The sequence below is a fragment of the Pan troglodytes genome, chromosome 1 (assembly GCF_028858775.2).
Source record: "Pan troglodytes isolate AG18354 chromosome 1, NHGRI_mPanTro3-v2.0_pri, whole genome shotgun sequence".
Taxonomy (NCBI): domain Eukaryota; kingdom Metazoa; phylum Chordata; class Mammalia; order Primates; family Hominidae; genus Pan; species Pan troglodytes.
This window is the reverse complement of record NC_072398.2, coordinates 11,391,287-11,413,050: the sequence shown is the minus strand read 5'-3', so window position 1 is coordinate 11,413,050 and position 21,764 is coordinate 11,391,287. Positions and strand designations below refer to the sequence as shown.

Here is a 21,764-nt window from a genome sequence, read left to right as displayed (position 1 = left end):
GTTTAAGATTCTATAAAAGTTAAAAAAGCCTACATACACTCATAGGAGAAGAAGAATCAATCATCCCTCTTGGAAGGGATAGAAAAGGCTGAAAAAGCAACATCTGTTAGTGATGTCACTTGCTTCAACACTTGAGGCTCGGAGAGCATGGGCTTAGCACTGAGAAAATAATCTATTGTATCTGAATCTTCTACATCCTCGCCCACTGTTTTTATTAAGCTAAGTCTCTTCCTAATGACGACAATATGACCATAAATTATATAGCCATGGAAAATGTATAAGCTTAAATGCATGAACTTTTGATACCCGCAACCCTCCAATGAGGTAGCTATTACCTTGATTTTATAGATAAGGCAACAGAGGAACAGAAAGGTTTCTTGACTTGTCCAAGGTCACACAGCTAAGCGGCAAGGCTGAGACTGAAATGCAGGCATTCTGCCTCCCACTGTTTAATTTACAGAGCGAAGTCACTTCCCTCCCATCTTTTCATATTCTTCGGGGGCTTACTTCATGTCTACCATTGCCTTAGGTAGCTTTTTTTTTTTTTTTTTTTTTTTGCCCCTTGACTTATTGTTTGTTTATTTAATTCTTTTTGAGATGGAGTGTCGCTCTGTCGCCCAGGCTGGAGTGCAGTGGTGCAGTCTCATCTCACTGCAACCTCCACTTCCCGGGTTCAAGCGATTCTCCTGCCTCAGCCTCCCAAGTAGCTGGGATTACAGGCCTGCCACCACAATTGGCTAATTTTTGTATTTTTAGTAGAGATGGGGTTTCACCATCTTGGCCAGGCTGGTCTTGAACGCCTGACCTCAGGTGACCCACCCACCTCGGCCTCCCAAACTGCTGGGATTACAGGCATGAGCCACCACGCCTGGCTGCCCCTTGACTTATTGTTCTTTGTCCCTTTCCGGGACACAAATCTCTTGCCATATTTTGCATTTATTGTTAAGTTTCAAAATTGCTTTTGAACTTTTTATGGTTACAAATGTTCCTAACCTGGTATTGAGATGCCATGAGGAACTGTGTGTTTCTTTGAGGTTTGTATCTACAGATTTCAGATGAATTATTTATACTGTTTTTTTCTGCTGCCATTATTGTCATGCAAGTTTGACCTGTCTCCTTTTTATACTAAGTTTCTCTCATTTCTATGAAAGCCTGAGCCTCCCAGTTTTTTTTTAAAGGTTTTCAGGAAATGTGTTAGTTTGTAATATGCTCAATGTTGTCTGTGCTGTATATTTTATATTTATATGTGTTTTCTTTTAATGACTTAAATTCAAAAACAAAACCTGTATGAATATTTAAAATGTCATTCCATTCTTGGATTTTTAATTTGCTTTTTTATCAGAACCATTAACCCCATTACCAAATCATTATGACATTGAAAGTGCAATTTTTCTGCTTTCAAAATTCTTCTTGGAATATAGCAGAAGATACTGATTTTTTTTTTTTTTTTGATCATGAGGTAGTCCTGGACTTCATAAAAGCAAGACGAAGTTTTGAAGTTGATCCAATTTCTTAAAAATAGTTTGATTTTTTAAAATCCTCACTACAACATTAACTACCAATTAACCTTCCCCATCTTTCTATCTGTATCTGATAATTTGTTTCACTGAGGTTCTTACTGATATATTTATAATCATCTAATCAAATTTATGTGAAGTTGAAGCAACACAAATTGATTAATTAAGCAAATAGATTGAATTGATCTTTAAGTATTGGTTACCCTAACTTTTTGTTACTCTTTTTATTACTTAATTATTTATGGGCTACCTTTTCCTCAAGATTTTCCAAATACTTTCACAAGTGTAGTTTAGTATTCTGTGTACCTTATTCTGCCATTCTTGTGGGTAAATTTTCTCTTCAAGGAAAACTTGTGATGTTGGTTCGTGGCACCAAATACGTTTTCTTAACATCCTTGCAGTTTTTAAACTTTGAAGCGCTCATTTAAATTAGAGTGACTATTATGTGCTAGATGGTGTCCTAGGCATTGGAAACAATTTAGGAGCTCAGTACTGTGTAGACAGACTTGTAAACAAATAACTTCAGAACAATGCTTTATGCATATAAAGGAATTTAGGTGGAAGTACTTAGCTGCTGGGATGTTGCGGGGCTGGGGGAGACGTGTAGTCTGAATTAGGAATCAAGCTGGTGGATAAGGAAGGCAAAGACATTCCAATGCGAGGGAACAGCATATGCAAAGTTCAAGGTACCAAACACGGCAGAGAATGGTGACTACGCTGTTGTGAAGGAAAATGATCAGACTAGAGGATGGAAACATAGTACCTGGGAGGCCACGAAGGACCTTCTCTGCCCTGCCAAGGAATCTACACTCTATCTGAGGCCACAGAGAGCCATTAAATACCACTTAAGTGATACTATGTGTAGTGTTAAATGATCCACCTAGAATTGAGTTCCTAATGTTTATTGTTCAAATAATGCTTCTGCTAGACTCCACTAACAGTACAATGTAGATTTCCCATTTCTCAGTCATGCTACTAAATAGAAATTGACTCCTCCAAAGATAGTGACCAGCATTATTATTTCCTTCATGGCAGTGGGAGAGCTCTGAGTTATGCCTAATGATAGATTAGAGGGAATTCTTCAGAGTAGACTTTTCATACAGTTAAAGAAATCCATCTGTTTACCAAGGAAGTAGGATAATTGGAATGGTGCTTTTGAAAAATTACTCATAGGCAACATTGTGTAAGATAGGTATCAGAGTCTCAAGGCAGGGAGATCAGTAAGGATGCTGATGAATGGAATGGATGAAAAACAATAAGAATTTCAGTGAGAGTCTTGACAGCTGAGAAGCTTAGGCTTTGGCTATAAGAGAAATAAGATGCAATCACATTTGAAAGCAAAGGGATTTTTTTCCGCTCCAGCTAGTTTAATTTGTTTAAGTTAACAGAATGTACTTTAATTCTGTTATCCGTGGGACAAACCTGATTTATTTCACATAGTGGTCATTTTCGTTGTCTTGGCATCGGAAATAGGAATGCATTGTATACACCACTGTCAGACTGTTAACTAAATTTTAATAAATGCTCTCTGGAATTTATAGAACAAACAACTGTCATACAACCTACAGAAATTCTGTAACTTAGAAATTTAGGTCATTTGACCTAAGGCTTCACATTTATTTCTTTTGTGCTTTGTAGACTTCAAAGCACTTTTAATTGTTTGAGCCAATTCGATTCTCCCAACAGTCCTATGAAATGAGGAGTTGAGGAGTTTGTTCATCTCTATATCAACATGATGAAACGAAGGCTCAAAACAGTGAACTGACTAAAGTCACATATCTAGCAATGGTTTTCCTTTGATTCTTAAATTGATGAAAACAAGCACGAGTTCACAATTATTTAAATAACATATAGTATATGTAATGATAATCAGTCAAAGATTTTATTAGTTACTGATGGTAACTTTACAACATTTAGAAACTATAGCACACTGAATTCAGAAAGGCCATATAATACTGAAATTATCTGTTTATTTCCTGTATCTTCCATTAGACTGTGAACTTCTTCAGGTTCGAGATTATGTTCACCTCACAAGGTGCCTGCCATAGAAGAGTGAATGTTTATTGAAGTTTACTGGAATCATACTCTTTACCAGTCAATAGCTATATGACATTGGTTATTTAATTTCTCAGTTGTTCACTGAACCACAAAATGGCATTACATTTAGCTAAGTTACAGGATTATATTAAACCTGAATTGAAATGATGAGATAACATATCTAGCACAATGCCTAGCACACTGTAGTCACTAACTAAATATTAACTGTAAACTTATTTTTTAAATTTACTTTTTAATTGAATTGTAATATAATTGAAGCAGTCATACTTAAGCCACTTAAACAGCAATATTAAAACTTCCCACATGGAATAAAATACCTGACTTTTCACTATTTTAAAATATTTGTAGCATTTTTCAGTTTTGGCAAGATGCAGAATCGATCTTAAGGTCCCCTCAAGATCCACAATCAGCATAATTTCCTCTATGGCAGCGGGGTGCTTTTGAGTCAACTGTATAGATTATAGGGGATCCTTTAATGTGGCCAGTCCTATGCTTCATGAATCACCTTTTACCTGTGCATTATTGTAGATATTGACATGACAGGACCTGATAAAGAGAATGTTAGTCTTTTGGAGTCTATTTATCCTAATTCACCAATTGTAGGTAGAATAGTAGCCTTTAAAAATGTGTTAACTTTATTAGATCTTTAAAATAGGACTTACTGTTTCACTCGTGGCTTGATTAAATAAAATCTACCTAGATTATTTCCAAGAAAAAAATGCAATTTTGAGAACATTTTAATCCATGAAGATGGTGTTCAGGAGCTATAAACACAATTAATAAATTCAAATCGCTTTATTCAGCAGCTTGGCATGATATTTCCATATTTTTAGTATTATTGCCACTGCACCTAATATATTAACCTTTCCACAATTTACAAAAAATTACCACAGATTATGAAGAGCCAGTGACGTAGACAGGGTACATGTTATCTTTATTTTATACAAGAGAAAATGAAGGTGCAAAGAATGAACTCAGAAGCAGCAACAATAATATTGAAATACCTCTCCCTTTATTACAGTATATTAAGCCTCTTATAACAATGAAACCAAAGGGATGTCCTTCACAATATGTACCTTGAGCCCTCAGGCAGCAATTACAAATCATAATTTACCAGTGTAAGAGCACTTTCAACTACATGTTACTCCATTCCGTTATTTGTTATTGATCTTAGTTTCCATCTTACAATGGAATTTCTTTTGCACACATCACAAAATAGACTGCTGATCCTGTACCTTCTGCAGACATAAAGCCATCATCCATCTCTGTTACTCTACCACTTATTTGCAGCATGGGCAATGGCAGCATTTTAATCAGATAGGAATGTCTTCATTAAGCAACAGTACCCCAGCTTATACCTGGTATCACCTGATGGTAAACGAAGGCCTGACTCGTCCCCTCCCTAACCCCTCCCCTCTTCCCATTGTTCTGCGATGTACGGTGTGTCCTTATATAAGTGAAGTTACTTGTACGTGTTTCGGTATACAGTCAAGAAAATACTGTGTGTGTCGACAACAAATAAAACCTTATGTTATAAATCATTATGCATTGTGCAGAGCATTTTTAGGTACACAGGTAGATTATATTTATTTCAGTGTTTTTCTGAATACTTTCTAGTAAGGGTTACTTCTTTCACGAATATATGAACACTTAAAGTGTGTACATGGTTTATTGAATTGATTTGTTGTTTTTTGAAAAAAAAAACATTGCAGATGGGCTCACAGGGAAAGAATCAATAAGCCTATGTAATGAACTCATAATATTTTGATTTAAATATCACTTTAAAGACTCTTCTGATTAAGGTGACTCATGAAAATGGAACTAAGTATCACCAATGAAGAGTTTAGTTCCTTTATTTGCCTAAAACATTCTCCCTTTCGTTTCCTATCCTATCGTGAATTTAAACGCTGAGGAATGGACTTATCAGCCAACTATGGGAGATTCAACACAACAATGTGCCTATAACAAACACTTCAACTTGCCACGTCTGATTTGCATACGTGGTGATTTTCGCATAGTCACCAAATTTCATATCTTGTGGGCTAACAGGGAAATGAGTACAGTGATTTTATGTACTTTTTTTAATGTTTATATTAGTTTTCAAAATGGTTTTGCTTCCTAACCCTACCATTATATGAAGCCTCTCACTTTGAAAGTCACAGACTGCGGACTGGTAAGTCCATCAGCTCTCTGTCACTGTGATCATTCATAATTTCACTTAAAGTAAACATACGATCATTGCATCATTTTCTTTCTCAGCCCAAAGTATTTATTTCCATTCTGTAAAAAGTTCTTCTTTTTTTTTTTTTAATATGTAAGTCCATTCATTCACTGGCTTTTTTGTCATTTTGCTTTCTAAACAAATTTAGATTTTGGAGCAGCTGCTCGTAATGTGGAACTGTTTTTTCCCCCCCACGGACACTTTCTGTCTTGAAAATCAGCTTCATTTGTGTGGTGCTGTTCTGTGTTTGTTTCTTTCCTTGTGTTTTTGCTTTCAAAGTAACTTGTGATCAAGATACCTTTAAATTGAAATACAAATAAACTGAGCCCTTTTCTGAGGTTTTCTCCTTGCCCCAAAAATATCTGTTGTTAGTGTTGGATGATGCAGAGAAACTTCTGTAACTAGGGGATGCCTTTCTTTTCACCTTTCTTTGTTAGTTTTAGCTCTCACAACACGAGCCACCAAAGTCTGTCTTTTGGTTTCATATTTAGAATTAAGGTTGTTTGCCATTTCCTTCTCCTACGGAAGTAATGCTCAAACCAGTCACATCTCTATTTTAGATTTCAGAAATCTTTCTTTTTATTCAGTAGTCAACCTGATAACAAAGTTAATTAAAACAAGTTAATCAACAATTTTCTAGTGATTTACAGCTTTCACAAAAATCCATGAATTATTCTTTAATAAAAGAAACTCTTGGCCCCGCTTTTTTGGATACACAGAATGCTTTCCATTGAATCATTTGGTCATAATCCGGGTACAAAGCAAATTTAACACGTGTGAGAGATGCAGAAAAAGGTCCCTTCTGTGTACACCTTGCCAAATACAAGAACATAAAGAAAGAAAAAAGCAAAGTTTAAGCCTTTAGGTCATTTGTAAAATGTTGCCAAACCCATGCTGCTACTTTTAACAGAGAAGTCTGAGTTTTAAAATTCAAACGTTCTTTTCTTACAAAGAAAAAGTGCCTCTATCTGCCAAGCGCATGATCTTATGAGCTTCAGATAGAAAAGTGGCTATGACTTGTGACTGTTTTTGGTTCAGAACAATGCTAGATCAACATGCAAGTTGTATGGAGGTGGGGACAGAAAGGGAGGGGCAGGCTGGGGTGGCTGGTAATGTTTGATCCCTCTGGACTTCCCGCAGGAGAAAAGGTTCTGCAGGACGATGAGTTCACCTGTGACCTCTTCCGATTCCTGCAACTACTCTGTGAGGGACACAACTCAGGTTTGTGAGTCCCCAGAACTTCTGATGATACTAAGGCATAAATAATGTTTTCAAGCCAGTAATAACAAGAGCCTGTTAGTTCCAATTATGCATCGTTCTAGAGACAACAAATCATTCTAGAGCATGACTCTGCATTGGGAACTGGGACGTTTTATATATCGCTTCCCTGCTTTCACAGTCCTGGGATAGCCATTTCACTTGAGTCTTATCAATAGTTTTGATATTAGGGAAGACACATGAGGCTGGGTGCGGTGGCTTACCTGTAATCCCAACACTTTGGGAGGCCAAGGTGGGAGGATTGCTTGAACCTAGGAGTCCCAATATCAGCCTAGGAAACATAGCGAGACCCCCATCTCTACAAAAAATTTTAAAAATTATCCAGACATGGTGGTGCGTGCTCATAGTCCCATCTACTTGGGAGGCTGGGGCAGGAGGATTGCTTGAGGCCAGGAGTTCGAGGCTGCAGTGAGCTGTGATTGCCCCACTGCACTGGAGCTTAGGCAACACAGCAAGATCCTGTCTCTCAATTAAAAAAAAAAAGACAGAGGATTTATGAAAAACATATAAATAGTTATAGAGTAATACAGAGTATCATTTCTTTTGCACCACTTCTCTTTACCTTGAGTGTATACATACTTCATTGTACTAGTTAACATAATGTATCTCCATTACTTGTTTACACATCTAACTCTCTACTAGGCTTGTGCACCCCTGAAGGCAGGAACTCTTATCTTAATTTTATCTTGGCTGACCCCAGCACTTTGCACAGTACTGAGGAACAAGTGATTAATGAATAAATAATTTCCTTCTTATATCCTCAAGGATAGCAACCATTTTTAGTCATTCATTTGCCCAGAGCTGTAGAACTAGGAATGAGGAAACTGATATTAGCAACATCTGAGACAAAAATTGAATATTGATCATCAATGGAGCACCCAGATACACTTTTGGGGTGATCACTTTTTATGGAAAATATAAATTATTTTCATAGTAAAACTATTAGATAAAAACACTGCACTAACCCACAATGATTTTGCCATAGAAAGCATTTGCCTTTGGAGTTCTTAGAATGACTCAACTTGAACTTCTGAGCAAGCATTAATAACATTTTTTTATCTTGCATAGATTTTCAGAATTATCTGAGAACTCAGACTGGCAATAATACAACTGTCAACATAATTATCTCCACTGTAGACTACCTACTGAGAGTTCAGGTATGTTGCTTTCCATATTAGTAACAAATTAAAAGGGTTGGTACGTTGAAACAATACGGCAGAGTTTTAATGTGTTTTGGTTTATAACTAGAAAGGAATTTTTGAAATAGTTTATCTCTGATCACAATCTCTCAGCAATTCTTAGAGCAAAACAGCCACTGTTATCTCTGCTCCTGATCCTGCCTCCTACTTTTGCTCATTATTTTATTTCTGTAAGTAGAGATTTTTCGCCTGTTTTTTTAGCTTGATGGTATTTTAAAGTCATTTTCATTTTATAAAGCACTTTTATACTCTGCTCCTTCTTCTACAGTTGTTAGACAAATTGGGGAAGAATATTTGGAACATTTGTAGGAATAGGAAAGAAAGGCTTTGCAACTGCTACCATACACTTAAATTTGATAGTCTAAGGTCAGTTCTTTTCAGCTGTCCTAATATTTGCATTAATTTTCACACCACATTGCTTACAAATCTCTGATATTGTCATCATATTTGAGAACGTTAATCAAACTGAATTGAAGATGTAGGCCTCTTAAATAATGAGAGCCCTGTACAACTTTTTTCCCCTCATTTTATTTATAAGCTAAACCAGGCACAGTATTTTTAAAACTATAAATGCAGACTTTCAGCTTTTTCCTTAATCTTTGAGTGTGTAAAATCACAACCTTTTTTTTTTTCTAACTGAAAGCTTAATGTGGTGGGGGAAGGTGCATTTTGAAGTCAGTACACCAAGAAGCGTTGCTGAAAACACATTTGTCATTTTAAAAATTGTCTGAAAACCCAAATGTAGTTCACAGCTCGACTAAATTGGATTATTTACTTATCCAACCAAAATATCTTTAAAATGTATGTTATTGTTAAATACATCTGGTTTATAGAGATTGACCTTATTTAGATATTTGTTTACAATTGTTAGTATTTACAAATTTACAAGCAGTCCAACCAGTTTTCTCAGGGACAGACACAAAAGCCATGGATATCAGCGAGTTCTCACTGACGCGATGTTATTAGCTTTGTTGGAGAAAATGGAGGCCAGATGTCGGTACCCCAAAAAAGATTGTTCCATGATTCATCTATTTTCTGTGCTCACGTAGTAAACATCTAATTTTGCTCACGCATAAATATGCTCCAGTCTTAATGAATTCTTATGTTTGTGAAGTTCAAGGTTATCAGACAGTAATTTTTAAAGCTAAGTTTTCTTCTTGTCTTCTCTTCAGTTGTTAGCTATATCTAAGAAGGAGGTTCACATATTGTATGTTTAGGAAAGTCATTGAAGAATGATATTTACTTCACAGATATTTTCGTTTGCTACCATATCTATTATTTAAAATACTTCTCAGGCATAAAGTCCAAGACTGGTTAGTCAATGGTAACTTTAGAATGTGACTTGATAATAAATAATATCATCTCTATTTCCCAGGAATCAATTAGTGACTTTTATTGGTATTACTCTGGGAAAGATGTTATTGATGAACAAGGACAACGGAATTTCTCCAAAGCTATCCAAGTGGCAAAACAAGTCTTTAACACTCTTACAGAGTATATTCAGGTAAACATTTAAACATGGCTGCTATCTGTAGCACTGAACTCCATAGAAAAATGCAGTATATCTAGAGTAGTTTCCATATCTCCTATTGACCCCTTTCTGAGTTTCTTTGCAAATTGCTACAATTAAAATATTAGGTTGAGATGTGAATTTATATGGAATGAAATTGCTTCACCATTTGGCAGGTTGAGATATGATTAACTCCTTAGAGGCATGGGCTGTGATGTTAGCTCTATTGTACCTCCAGGGCCTGGTGTATGTATTAAGCACTTAGTAAATATTAAGGAAGGAAGGGCGAGCAGGCACAACATTAAACCATTCTTTCTGGTATTCCACCAAAAGTGGGAAGAAGTTTCATAGAAACTTAAGAAAGAGAAGAGTGTTTGAAAACATCGCATATGTATATTATAGATAAAATTCCAAATAGCGTATAGAATATTCTTTTCTTTTTTACATCGATTTGTTTTATATTCTCCTTGGACTAAGCTTCTAGCCTTAACTTCAGATTTTTTAAAGATTTTATAAAATTCTGGGTTTTTCTTCAATCACCGAAACTTTGCTGATGACCAGTCATCTTTCCTTTCTGTCTTGTCTCAGTGGACATGTTACCCTGAATCATTCACTATGTTTGATGTGCCCCGTGCTAAGGATAAAACAGGAGGGAGAAACTTGTAATTGGCTTTGTGAGACTAAACATAAGCTTGTGGGGAGAAGAAAGGTTAAGTTAAAAATAAATTGTATCCCAGGAGCATAACAGTTACAGCTGTTTGAGTAAATAAATGACTCATGGCCAAGTACAGCCAACCAAGAGTAAGTGCTGTAGAGGTAGGAAGACCACCTCCAGGCTCACTCGCCTCTGCATGCAGTCCCTTGGAAGCATGGCACTTTTTCTATTTTTTGCCTTGGTGGGGAAGAAGAACCTTATTTCAGCATTTCCAGATGGAAAAGTCACACTTGATAATTCTAATAACATTTCCTTTAAAATCAAATAAAAGTGAAAGCTTAAGTCAGTTTTGGTCTACTCACAGTCCCATTTCCTTACCTCTCCTGGCTTCCATTATTGCCTTAGTATTCTCATGCATGCCTAGAATGATACCAGTACAACAACATTCATGTGTCATGTCCTGAATAAATAACAGGATTGACTGATGACATTAGCAAGGCACTGGATTTTCCAGAAATGGGAATCAGGATGATTTCTATAATATATTCCAAATGAAACATAACCGCCATTTCAGCTAAGAGTAGGCATTTCTTGGTTCCTAAAATAATTGAGATTCCTGAATGTATCGAAATCTAGAAGCATCCACTGAGCTCTTACTATATGCAAAACTCTTTATTAGGTGTTGTCATAGAACACAGATTTCTACGTGAATGTTCAAAGGATATTGGATAAAGTCACATGGCTTATTGTGCTTGGTTCAATAAGAACCAAAAAAAAAAAAAACAGAAGTAACAAGTAACTTCTCATGTTACTTATTTTTTATATGACATATTTTAAAATAACAATCGTATCTGAAATATGTATTTTGGACTAATTTTAGTATTCAGAAAAGTTGCAAAGATAGCACAGAGGGTGTCTGTATATGATTCACTCAGCTTTCCCTAATGCTGACATTTTATATACTCATGGCACATTTGTCAAAACTAAGAAATTAACATCGGCACATCCTGTTAACTAAATTACAGGCTTTATTTTGGTTTTACTAGTTTTTCCATTCATGTTCTTTGTTTTTTAAAATTCTGGGATACAATCCAAGTTACCACATTACATCTAGTGAAATATATTTTAGAGAAGCTTGCCTTAGTGGTATATCTGCTGATAAATATTGATACTATGAAGATAAGCTTATCATTAGCTTCGTGCTGCTTCTGGACTGCCTTTTAGATTACAGCATTGCGTATTGCTTTATTATTCAAACTTCTACTAACTATAGAAAGTTATATAAGGGGGAGATCCAACACCATTGAAATAAATGGAATTACCTGTAAGATTGTAATCCCAATTTAATAAAAGGGGAAGAATTGTTTGAGTAAGAGGACGTTGTATTGTCAAGGTTCCTAGAGTAAGACCGTGAGGTAGTTGTTGAGAAAAGAGAAAGTTTGATCTGTCCTTGGCACAGGGTCCTTCTGGTAGTTAGCAAGGGTTTTCCATGTTGCAGGTACATACATCATGAGAAAAAGAAAGCAAGGCACCAGACTAGGGAGTTTACAGCTCCCAGAAGCTGCGGACCTAAGGTTGAGCAAGCCCTGGAAAGGACATTCTGTGTGTTTCAGGTTTTAAAAGAAAAAATGGGTACTTTGGCTTTGGGCTTGCAACTCTGTCACATGAGGGTTGGCCAAACAATTTTTGGTCACCTAGGGGTTGCAGGAGAGCACAACCCCTTGTAATGCTTCAACTTTTGATTTAAACCTTAACTATCACGGGAAGAAAATTATTTCTGACTTGAAGAAAAAACAAGTTTATTTTCCTAAAAATGGCTTTCTAGTGTTCACCTCTTGCACTTTTCCTCCTCCCTAATTTATATGCCATTGGAATACCAAGCTGACACTGAACATCGACCATAGGAAAATCCTAAAGATCTATTGCTTTCAAACCAGAGCTGTAATAGCCAGTTGGGACTAATTACAACCAGGGATGAAGGAAACTATAAAGCTACTATATCTGGTATTAATTAAATGAGCTGGATTTAATGAGCTACAGATTAAAATAACCTGATTCCTTCTCACCACTGTCCCTTCAGACTTGCTTTGTCGACCATTTCTTTACCACTAGAAGGAATCTTGTGCACTGGCCACTTTCAGATAAATAAAATCATGTCAGTCACTTTGTCACAAGAATAATCTCATTTCAGTAAAACTTCCGCCTACCCTTGGGCCTGATTTTCAGCTGGAAAACCTGGAGTGAGGGTGCAGGCAAGAACTCCCATCTGGATGTTGTTCATTCTGGAAGGAGTCCAATCTAGGCTTTTTTTACTCTCCCCCCTGAAGGTTCTTCTCTCTCTCTCTCTCTCTCTCTTTCCCTTTCCCCCCCCCTGGTTCACCCCAGGCTTCCTCTGGGTTGGAGCTGTGGGAGAGAGGAGGTGTGAGGAAGGAAAGGTCTCTTCCAGGGCACATGTAATCCCAGAGTGCACCACGGAGCTGGCCCTCTGGTGTGGTGTGTTGTATTTTTTTATCTAACGTGCGAGCCTGGCCCTCTTAGTCCTCCAGTGCCTGCAAATGACTCTTTTCCCATCCAGTTTAAAGTTATTCAATCAGACCTCAAGCATCTGGTGGCCCCCATCCACCTTGGAATTATGTTACCATTTCAGACTGATTTCAGATGGGGCAGAATGGCCCCTTCCTGAGTAGTCCATATAAGAAACACATCTTTTTTGTCATATGCTGTCTGTCACACTTTCTAATACCAGACCTTATGCTACCCAACTTCAGAAGACAGAAACTGAGCTCACGTGATGGTTCTCCTGAAGCCTCTTCTCTCACTTGGTGTAAGGGGATGCAGAAGTAACGAAATGGAGAGGCTCAGCACATGGAGAACCCCCTCCAAAGTTTCCCCCTTTTCAACTTCAACCCCTTTATATCCTTAGAGTGGAAATATCTATTTTTAGTCACCCCTTTTGCAGGTAGTGAGTCTACTGCTTTTGTAGACAGTCATTCTCATAGTCATATGAGAATACATAGTCAGTATCTCAGCTGTAGGGCCTCAAGAGATGCTGAGACAGGAAAAAGTTCTATTTCAACATCTTGGATCTGGCCATCTCTTCCAATCACTTGTTTCTAGCATAAGATTTGAAATGTTTTTATGCGGCCTGCAATTTAAAGGTATTATAAGTTATTTGCCTAAAGGAATGAAGGAATTTGAAGTTAAGAACAGTATTTTATGTACTTTTTTCCTAAGTAAAATCCCTGTTATTTATTTTCATGGTTGATGTAGATGGGTTTACAAAACTGAATGATGGTAGAATTTTTTCATTGGAAAGTGAAAACAGAAGTTGGCTCCATGAAAACAGTCTGCGTGCTACAGCAGATCCACCCTAGTATTGATACTTCAGAAGTGTCAGCTAAGAGAACAAAGTTAGGTTTGTTGAAAGATAAACTTAGGCACAATAACATCTTAACAAGTTTATCTGAGCATTCAACTATTTATGAATTGAGCAATACCAGAACACTAATGGTTCAGCACTTCACCAAAGGTGGGGGCACTTTTATAAGGCATTCCTGGAAGCAAGACAAGAAATTTGATTGGTAAAAGTGGAAAGTCCCTAGTTAGAGGTTAGTTGGCAGTTTCTGACTGGTGAACTCTCTAGTTAGAAGTTAGCTGGCAGTTTCTGATTGGTTAAGCTTAAATTTACATTGAGTTGGGATTTGGTTTTCTTAGGGAGGAACGCAAGACACTGGAGCCATCTCAGCCTAGTGACTCCCAATTAGTTATTTTAACCACTTCCAATTGCCTTGGATTCTGGATTCGTGAAATTAATAAGCAAGTATTACTCTTTTAAAACACGTCAATGGTTGTACCATTTGTAAAATAGTTGTTCAATTAAGAAAACGTTGAAGAGGATTTTTTTTCTCTATATGAATGCTTTATCCAGGTTACTATTTAGGAGTAAGAGGTAATCACCTCTCATCTAAAGCATATTCTCAGATTCTTTTGAATACAAAATAGTGGCTATTGATTGATTTGACTAAATAGCCAAAGCACCCAGACCTTATTTTTTTTCCTCTAAATAGAGGAGATCAAAGCCAGACCAAAAAAAAAAAAAAAATGATTCACAGAATATAAAAAACCTTGAGAAACTTTTTTTGGAATATATTAAGTGTTTTAAAGAGGAACGTATTTCTCTCTTAAGGATCATTATCATCACTGTATCTCCTCCTTTCACTTTGAGTTCCTATCTTTTCAGATAACGTGCTAGCAGTGAAATATATCAGCACTAAGTCAACTTTTCCCCTGTTATTGAAAAGTTTGTTTTGGCAAATAAATTATGAGGAATAATTGCCGTTTGTCTGTTTATGCTCCAGGGTCCTTGCACTGGGAATCAACAGAGTTTGGCACACAGCAGGCTGTGGGATGCTGTGGTCGGCTTTCTTCATGTGTTTGCCCATATGCAGATGAAGCTGTCGCAGGTAAACTAACTAACTACCTTCCTCTCTCTTAAATGACAAACTGGAGACTGTAATCATCAGCAAATTAAACATGCTTTTTGATGTTAGAATATTATCTTTTTAAAATCACTTTATCACTTGTCTTTTTAAGATCATTTTATCATGCCTCTTTTGCTCATTAAAATTTTTTAAAAATAAAAACCGTTACGTAACCTGAGAATAGACAGGAGTCATTATTCAAATTTGAGACAATGGATATTAAGAAATTGAATGTAATGGACAAATGAAACAGTCGAGTCCCCAAACATTGTACATTTCACAAGCTTCATCTTCCTGGCCATTGCTCACTGGAATTTTCCTTCCCCTTACAGATAATTGAAATAGGTTTTATAATCTGTTACAAGGGAGACAATTTTGTTATAGAGTCTTAAACAAGCAGATGTTCTCAGTAGGGCGATGCTTACCCATAACCAGTGTATTTAATTTTGTGACAGAGAAAAAGTAGCTATTATATGGATAAGCAAATGAGGAATAAACAGATTTTCTACCATGTTTAATGTTAACTTGAGGGCTATTGAAAAATATCAGCTTGTTTGCTCACTGCTGTATTTGTTTCATTTGAAACAAAAAGATACACAAACAGAAAAGTTCTTGTGAATGTGTCTCTTCAATGCAGTGAATTCTGATGGTATAATCTGAGACCTTCAGAGTGTGAGTATTTGCCAGGCGGTCAGGTAGAATAATGTCAGATTAAAAGACAGAACGCTGTCATTCTAATTCCTGAGCTGCCATGACTGGTTCCACCGGTGTGGGCCAGGTCTCTCTTCCCTGAGGCCTTGTTTCTCTGCAGTAAAGTGAAGAACCTATCCCTCAGGCCTGCAAATGACAATATGCAGGATGTATTGTCAAAGATCGGCAGGGCTGGATGCTAGTAAAAGTGGTAAGGATACATCTTAATGTCAAAGATAAACAAAGCTGGATACTAGTTAAGCGAATAAGGACAGATTTTAATCAGTAGTGCTATTGCAACAAGGAAAAAGAGTTCAGCATGAACTGAACCTGATTTGATTTGTACAGAGGTGACTGGGAATATTAATGGGAGAATGAAGATTAGAGAAGGGGCGAGCAGGAGCTCAGTAGAGTCAGAGGAGTGAAAAGTTACAAAAGGTTCATTGGTGTAAATGTGATTAGACCAGCTATGTCTGCTAACTGGCAATTGTCAAAGTTAGTTAGGATTCTGTCCTCCAGAGTCCTTATCCTTAGATGTTGTCTGGAACAGTCGATTTTTTTATCAGCCTGGAGTTTTCCCAGGCAGGTACTTTAGTGGAGGGCTGGGATCATCCTTGACATGCAGTCTTGAACAGTTAGAAACTATATTAGTGTTTGCTCAAGTCTTTATAGACCAAAGTTGAGGCCAAGTTGAGAAGAGGGCTCAGAGGTACCTGACTAGAGTTTGGTCAAGGAGAGAATGTCAGTATGGAGTTATTGGTGACTTCAGCCCAATAGGGAAATTCCAGTCTTTCATTTAATCACTAGGGATATTTTGGTAAGTAAAGGAAACCAACATATGAACCAAATGTAGACCCTCACAAGAGAGTTCTCATCCTGATGTTTTTCCATCAGGGTATTAACATCTGGTGCTACCTAGCACTTGTTCATGGTTTATAAAGTTTCCATAACAGCTATTTAGAAAGAAAACGTCTCATCTTCCCAACACTGTGTAGCTTCATATGTACCAAAAATGCCTTGTACAAATTTTTTAAAGAATAGTTTAAAAAATGGATGAGATGTAAAGTTGTGCAGATGTAAGTATGATCCGTATTTCCAGGGACTATAGCTAAGCGTAGTGATGTTTAGACACAATATGTCTTTGAAAAAGAATGTTTCTTTATGGTAAAAAATCAAAAGCAAAAACAAAATTTTAACCAGAGTAATACTGGAAAGCTTAATCAAATTGGTAAATAAGATACATTGTGTAATATTAGTACAATGTTGTACTAATAGGTAATACCTGTGTAGGTTTTTGGTTAATTTATCTAACAAATACATTTATAAGTTTATCTTCTATGGTGCTTATATGCCTATATTTCTTCTATATGAAGTTGATTTTTACATAATAGCACCTAGAAGAAGTTAGAAAGTTAGAAGAAAAAAATGCAGGCTTTTCAAATAAAAGATAAGATAGATGTCAAATGTGCAGAAGGTCTTGAGTCTTGCTTGGCATTGGAGAATATTCCACTGTTATGGTTCTTTCATATTATTGCTATATATGTTCATTGTCGGTACAAATACTTTCTTTTTTTCTGAGACCCAGTCTTGCTCTGTCACCTGGGCTGGAGTGCAGTGGCGTGATCTCTGCTCACTGCAACCTCCGCCTCCCAGGCTCAAGCAATTCTTGTGCCTCAGCCTCCTGAGTAGCTGAGACTACAAGTGTGTACTACCCTGCCCAGCTAAATTTTTGTATTTTTAGTAGAGACGGGGTTTTGCCATGTTGCCCAGCCTGGTCTCAAACTCCTGAGCTCAGGTGATCTGTGCGCCTCGGCCTCCCAAAGAAGTGCTAGGATTACAGGCATGAGCCACTGCGCCCGGCCTGCAAATACTTTAAAGAACACGAGTTGAAATCAGTAATACTTTTTAATTGTAAAGTATAACAACTATTTTTAATATTTGGCCCCTCCTTTAGTTCCATAATGCTTCAAGTGGTTACTATTTATTGCCAGAGCAGCATCCTTTTTGTGAGAATAAGTATGATGTTCTTGCTGCATAGTTTTCTTGTATTATCTCAAATGCAATGTTCATATTTTCAGGATTCCAGTCAAATTGAGCTATTAAAAGAATTAATGGATCTGCAGAAGGATATGGTGGTCATGTTGCTGTCCATGTTAGAAGGTAGTTTTGATTTATACTTTTAAATTCTCTTTATTATCTTATTTAAAGGATCAGCATGGGCTTATGGAATCAGAGTGTAGCATAGAATAAAATAGCACTCAGATATGATAGATGCCTTGGATTTCTTGCTGGCTTATTATTCTTTTTCTCACATTAGTTTTTTTTTAAAGGGAGATCCTGCATATCTCAGTTTACATATCTACAAAATGAAAATAGTAGTACTTTATAACAGCACTTTTCATTTCATAGTGATATCCTAAAAAGTAAGCTCTCCAGTCTATAAAGAATATTTTATTTGTTAGTGTGTTTGTCCATAATCAGTAGGGGTTTCGGACATTTGGGTAACTGTCAGCTGTGTAAGCTGCTGCTTTGAAAAGACCACAGAGTCACTCCTTTGGGTTCTTAAAGCCGTGGCACTGCTGGGAAAGCCTCTGTCCTCCAGCGCAGCTGGCAGTGGTAGTCTTGTTCTCCCCACCACAGCCTCAGTTTTAATTTTCTCTTTTTTTTTCTTCCCAGCTTATTTTGTTTGTTATTGCTTTTTTTTTTTTTTTTTTTTTCTGTAGCAGGCAGGAAATGTAGCAGTTAAGAGCTTGGGCTCCAAATCCACCGCCAGAGTTTAAATCCTGGCTTCCTTACCTCTGGGAGGTATGACCCTTGGACAAGCTACATCTCCATTTTTTCAGTTTCCTCCTCTGCAAAATAGAAATGATAGATATTGATATGAGAATTCAGTGGAATCCTATAAATACAACCAAAACAACTAAGAAATGTTTGGTATTACGGTGCCTATCACTTTTTCTTAAACTTCTTCCTATTTTCTCTCCGCGTCTGCCATACATGGCATAACTCCACTTTAGTTAACTGAGGCAGCTGTCACGCCTCGTGCTAGGACTTTGAAGTGGCAGCATCTGCTTAAAGCCCTTAGTCGGCGGCAGCAGTAGCCACTTTATACCCTTTAAACACAGGATCCATTTTTCCATGCATGGCCCCGATTCGAATTTTGGGTTAAATACTAACAAACAAACAGCAACAATAATAACTGCAGTAGCAGCAACCACAGCAGTGACTTAAAACCAGCCTCATAACGTGCCAGACACTGAATTAAGTACTTATTTAATCCTAGTAACAAGTTTATCAGTTCAATGGTAATATTATCTCAAGTTTGCAGATGAGGAAACTGAGGTACAGAGAGGCTAAGAAATCTGCCCAGGTTGCTGAGCACATTAAGCCTGGATTCAAACCCAACAATGTGGCTCCAGATCCCACACTCTTAACACCACGGTGCTTACTGCTTCTCCGATTGACTCTGTGGACCTCTGACCAGCGACCTTTCTTCTCCTGCCTGTCTTTATGTTATATAGCACGTTCTGTTCAATGACTAAAAGCATTCTGTGATCCTGTAGTTCAGGAATCTGCCATTTTCTAACAACTATACACACTGACTCGTGAAGAAATGTAGAAAGGTGCTTTTCATTATGAATCAGAAAAAGCGTACAGTTTGCTCTCAGGATCTGGTCTGAAGACCTGGCACTAACCTTTAATAATTAAGTCACAATGGGCCCATTAATTTAGTCTTGTTGAACTTCAATTATTTCCTCATCGGTAAAATTAGGGTTAACAAAAAGTACCTGCCTTACATATGAACATTAAATCAGATGTTGTCTATGATAGTGATTTTTCAACTCTAAAGGGCTGAGCAAATGTTTATTTTTATTATTAATATGAAACGATTTTAGTTTCTGGCTCTTTGGCTCATTTTCTTTATCTAAAACACGTTGCTTCTTTGATTGAGGGGGAAAATGTCAACTTTTGTTGAAATATTTTATGTGTGTCAGTCTAATTACTCTGTAAATGGGGTTATGCATGTTTGTGTAATCATTTTTTAAACTATAGTTTAGAAATAATTATCTTTTCATAGAGTGAGAGAGAGATAAACAGGGACATATCCTTGATTCAGATGTTATTAAAGATCTATATTGTTATCTTCTGTATGATCATTGATTTTGTTACAGTTTATTTTAAACAAATGCAACTGCTTTACCACCAGGTAATGTTGTTAATGGAACGATTGGCAAACAGATGGTGGATATGCTTGTGGAATCTTCCAACAATGTGGAGATGATTCTCAAATTTTTTGACATGTTCTTAAAACTAAAGGATTTGACGTCGTCTGATACTTTTAAAGAATATGACCCCGATGGCAAGGGAGTCATCTCCAAGAGGGACTTCCACAAAGCGATGGAGAGCCATAAGCACTACACGCAGTCAGAAACGGAATTTCTTCTGTCTTGTGCGGAGACGGATGAGAATGAAACCCTCGACTACGAAGAGTTCGTCAAACGCTTCCACGAACCTGCGAAGGACATCGGCTTCAATGTCGCCGTCCTTCTGACAAACCTCTCCGAGCACATGCCCAACGATACCCGACTTCAGACTTTTCTGGAATTAGCAGAGAGCGTCCTGAATTATTTCCAGCCCTTTCTGGGCCGCATCGAAATCATGGGAAGCGCCAAACGCATCGAGAGAGTCTATTTTGAAATCAGTGAGTCCAGCCGAACCCAGTGGGAGAAGCCCCAGGTCAAGGAGTCCAAAAGACAGTTCATATTTGACGTGGTCAACGAAGGAGGAGAGAAAGAGAAGATGGAACTCTTCGTGAACTTCTGCGAGGACACCATCTTTGAAATGCAGCTGGCGGCTCAGATCTCGGAGTCGGACTTGAACGGGAGGTCAGCGAACAAGGAAGAAAGCGAGAAGGAGAGGCCGGAAGAGCAGGGCCCGAGGATGGCGTTCTTCTCCATCCTGACGGTCAAGTCGGCCCTGTTTGCGCTCAGGTACAATATCTTGACCCTTATGCGAATGCTCAGTCTGAAGAGCCTGAAGAAGCAGATGAAAAAAGTAAAAAAGATGACCGTGAAGGACATGGTCACGGCCTTCTTTTCGTCCTACTGGAGTATTTTCATGACCCTCTTGCACTTCGTGGCCAGCGTTTTCAGAGGCTTTTCCCGCATCATTTGCAGCCTGCTGCTTGGGGGAAGCCTCGTCGAAGGTGCTAAAAAGATCAAAGTTGCAGAACTGTTAGCCAACATGCCAGACCCCACTCAGGATGAGGTTAGAGGAGATGGGGAGGAGGGAGAGAGGAAACCCCTGGAAGCCGCCCTGCCCTCCGAGGATCTGACCGACTTAAAGGAGCTGACAGAGGAAAGTGACCTTCTTTCGGACATCTTTGGCCTGGATCTGAAGAGAGAAGGAGGACAGTACAAACTGATTCCTCATAATCCAAATGCTGGGCTCAGTGACCTCATGAGCAACCCAGTCCCCATGCCTGAGGTGCAGGAAAAATTTCAGGTAATTTATCTCTAAGTCACAGCAGCATTCTCTCTGGACTTCAGGTGGGTATAATAAATGATCATTAGACCAGGTTTCTTGCTAGCGCCAGAACGGTGTTACCTATGTGACTTGAATTTCCAAAGAGAAATGCTTTTTGGTAGACAAAGTTAGTGTTTTTAAGGGTCCCTATGAATTATTAAATTATCTTAAACTATTAAGGTGTAAGCTTCAGTACCCACCCTAACTGTAGCCTACATCTTTCTCCACTTATTTTATATGCACATTTGAAAAGTTGGGAAAAGAAAGAAAACTTTTAGATACCTGTAAGTGGCATTATTCTCACAGAGCATTGAAATTTTCTCCTCTGTTCTGTGATTTTCTTTAGCCTGTTTCCATTGTATGTTCTTTGTAGTCATTAGTCCTTAGAGCCATCATTCCACCCATGAATATGGCATATTTTCCAAGTGTCTGACACCACTGGGTATCATAGGGAATTCAAAGGTAAGATGGGGTCACTGCCTTCAAATTACCTTAAAAAGTTTATTCCAGAGATAAAACTAACACACATGAAGAAACCAGAAAACGGTTAACTGTGAAATAGTATAGGCAGGGCAGTAGGGGTTGCTTGTGTTGAGAAAATGGCAATGCCGGTATGGTTTAAAGTAGTT

General features: G+C 37.6%; 1 protein-coding gene across 22 annotated transcripts in view; it reads left to right on the top strand.

Annotated features, from left to right (window-relative positions):
* Nucleotides 1-21,764, top strand: part of RYR2 (ryanodine receptor 2) — a 788,912-nt gene that overhangs the window by 717,543 nt on the left and 49,605 nt on the right. For 13 of the 22 annotated variants that reach the window (XM_063790296.1, XM_063790294.1, XM_063790292.1 and 10 more), the window contains 7 exons: nt 5,716-5,748; nt 6,937-7,017; nt 8,143-8,231; nt 9,649-9,777; nt 14,797-14,901; nt 17,688-17,769; nt 19,817-21,114. In XM_063790296.1, the coding sequence (XP_063646366.1) occupies nt 5,716-5,748; nt 6,937-7,017; nt 8,143-8,231; nt 9,649-9,777; nt 14,797-14,901; nt 17,688-17,769; nt 19,817-21,114 (1,817 nt within the window). The remainder of the gene's footprint in view (nt 1-5,715; nt 5,749-6,936; nt 7,018-8,142; nt 8,232-9,648; nt 9,778-14,796; nt 14,902-17,687; nt 17,770-19,816; nt 21,115-21,764) is intronic. The other 9 variants (XM_063790307.1, XM_063790306.1, XM_063790311.1 and 6 more) reach the window with 1 other exon arrangement.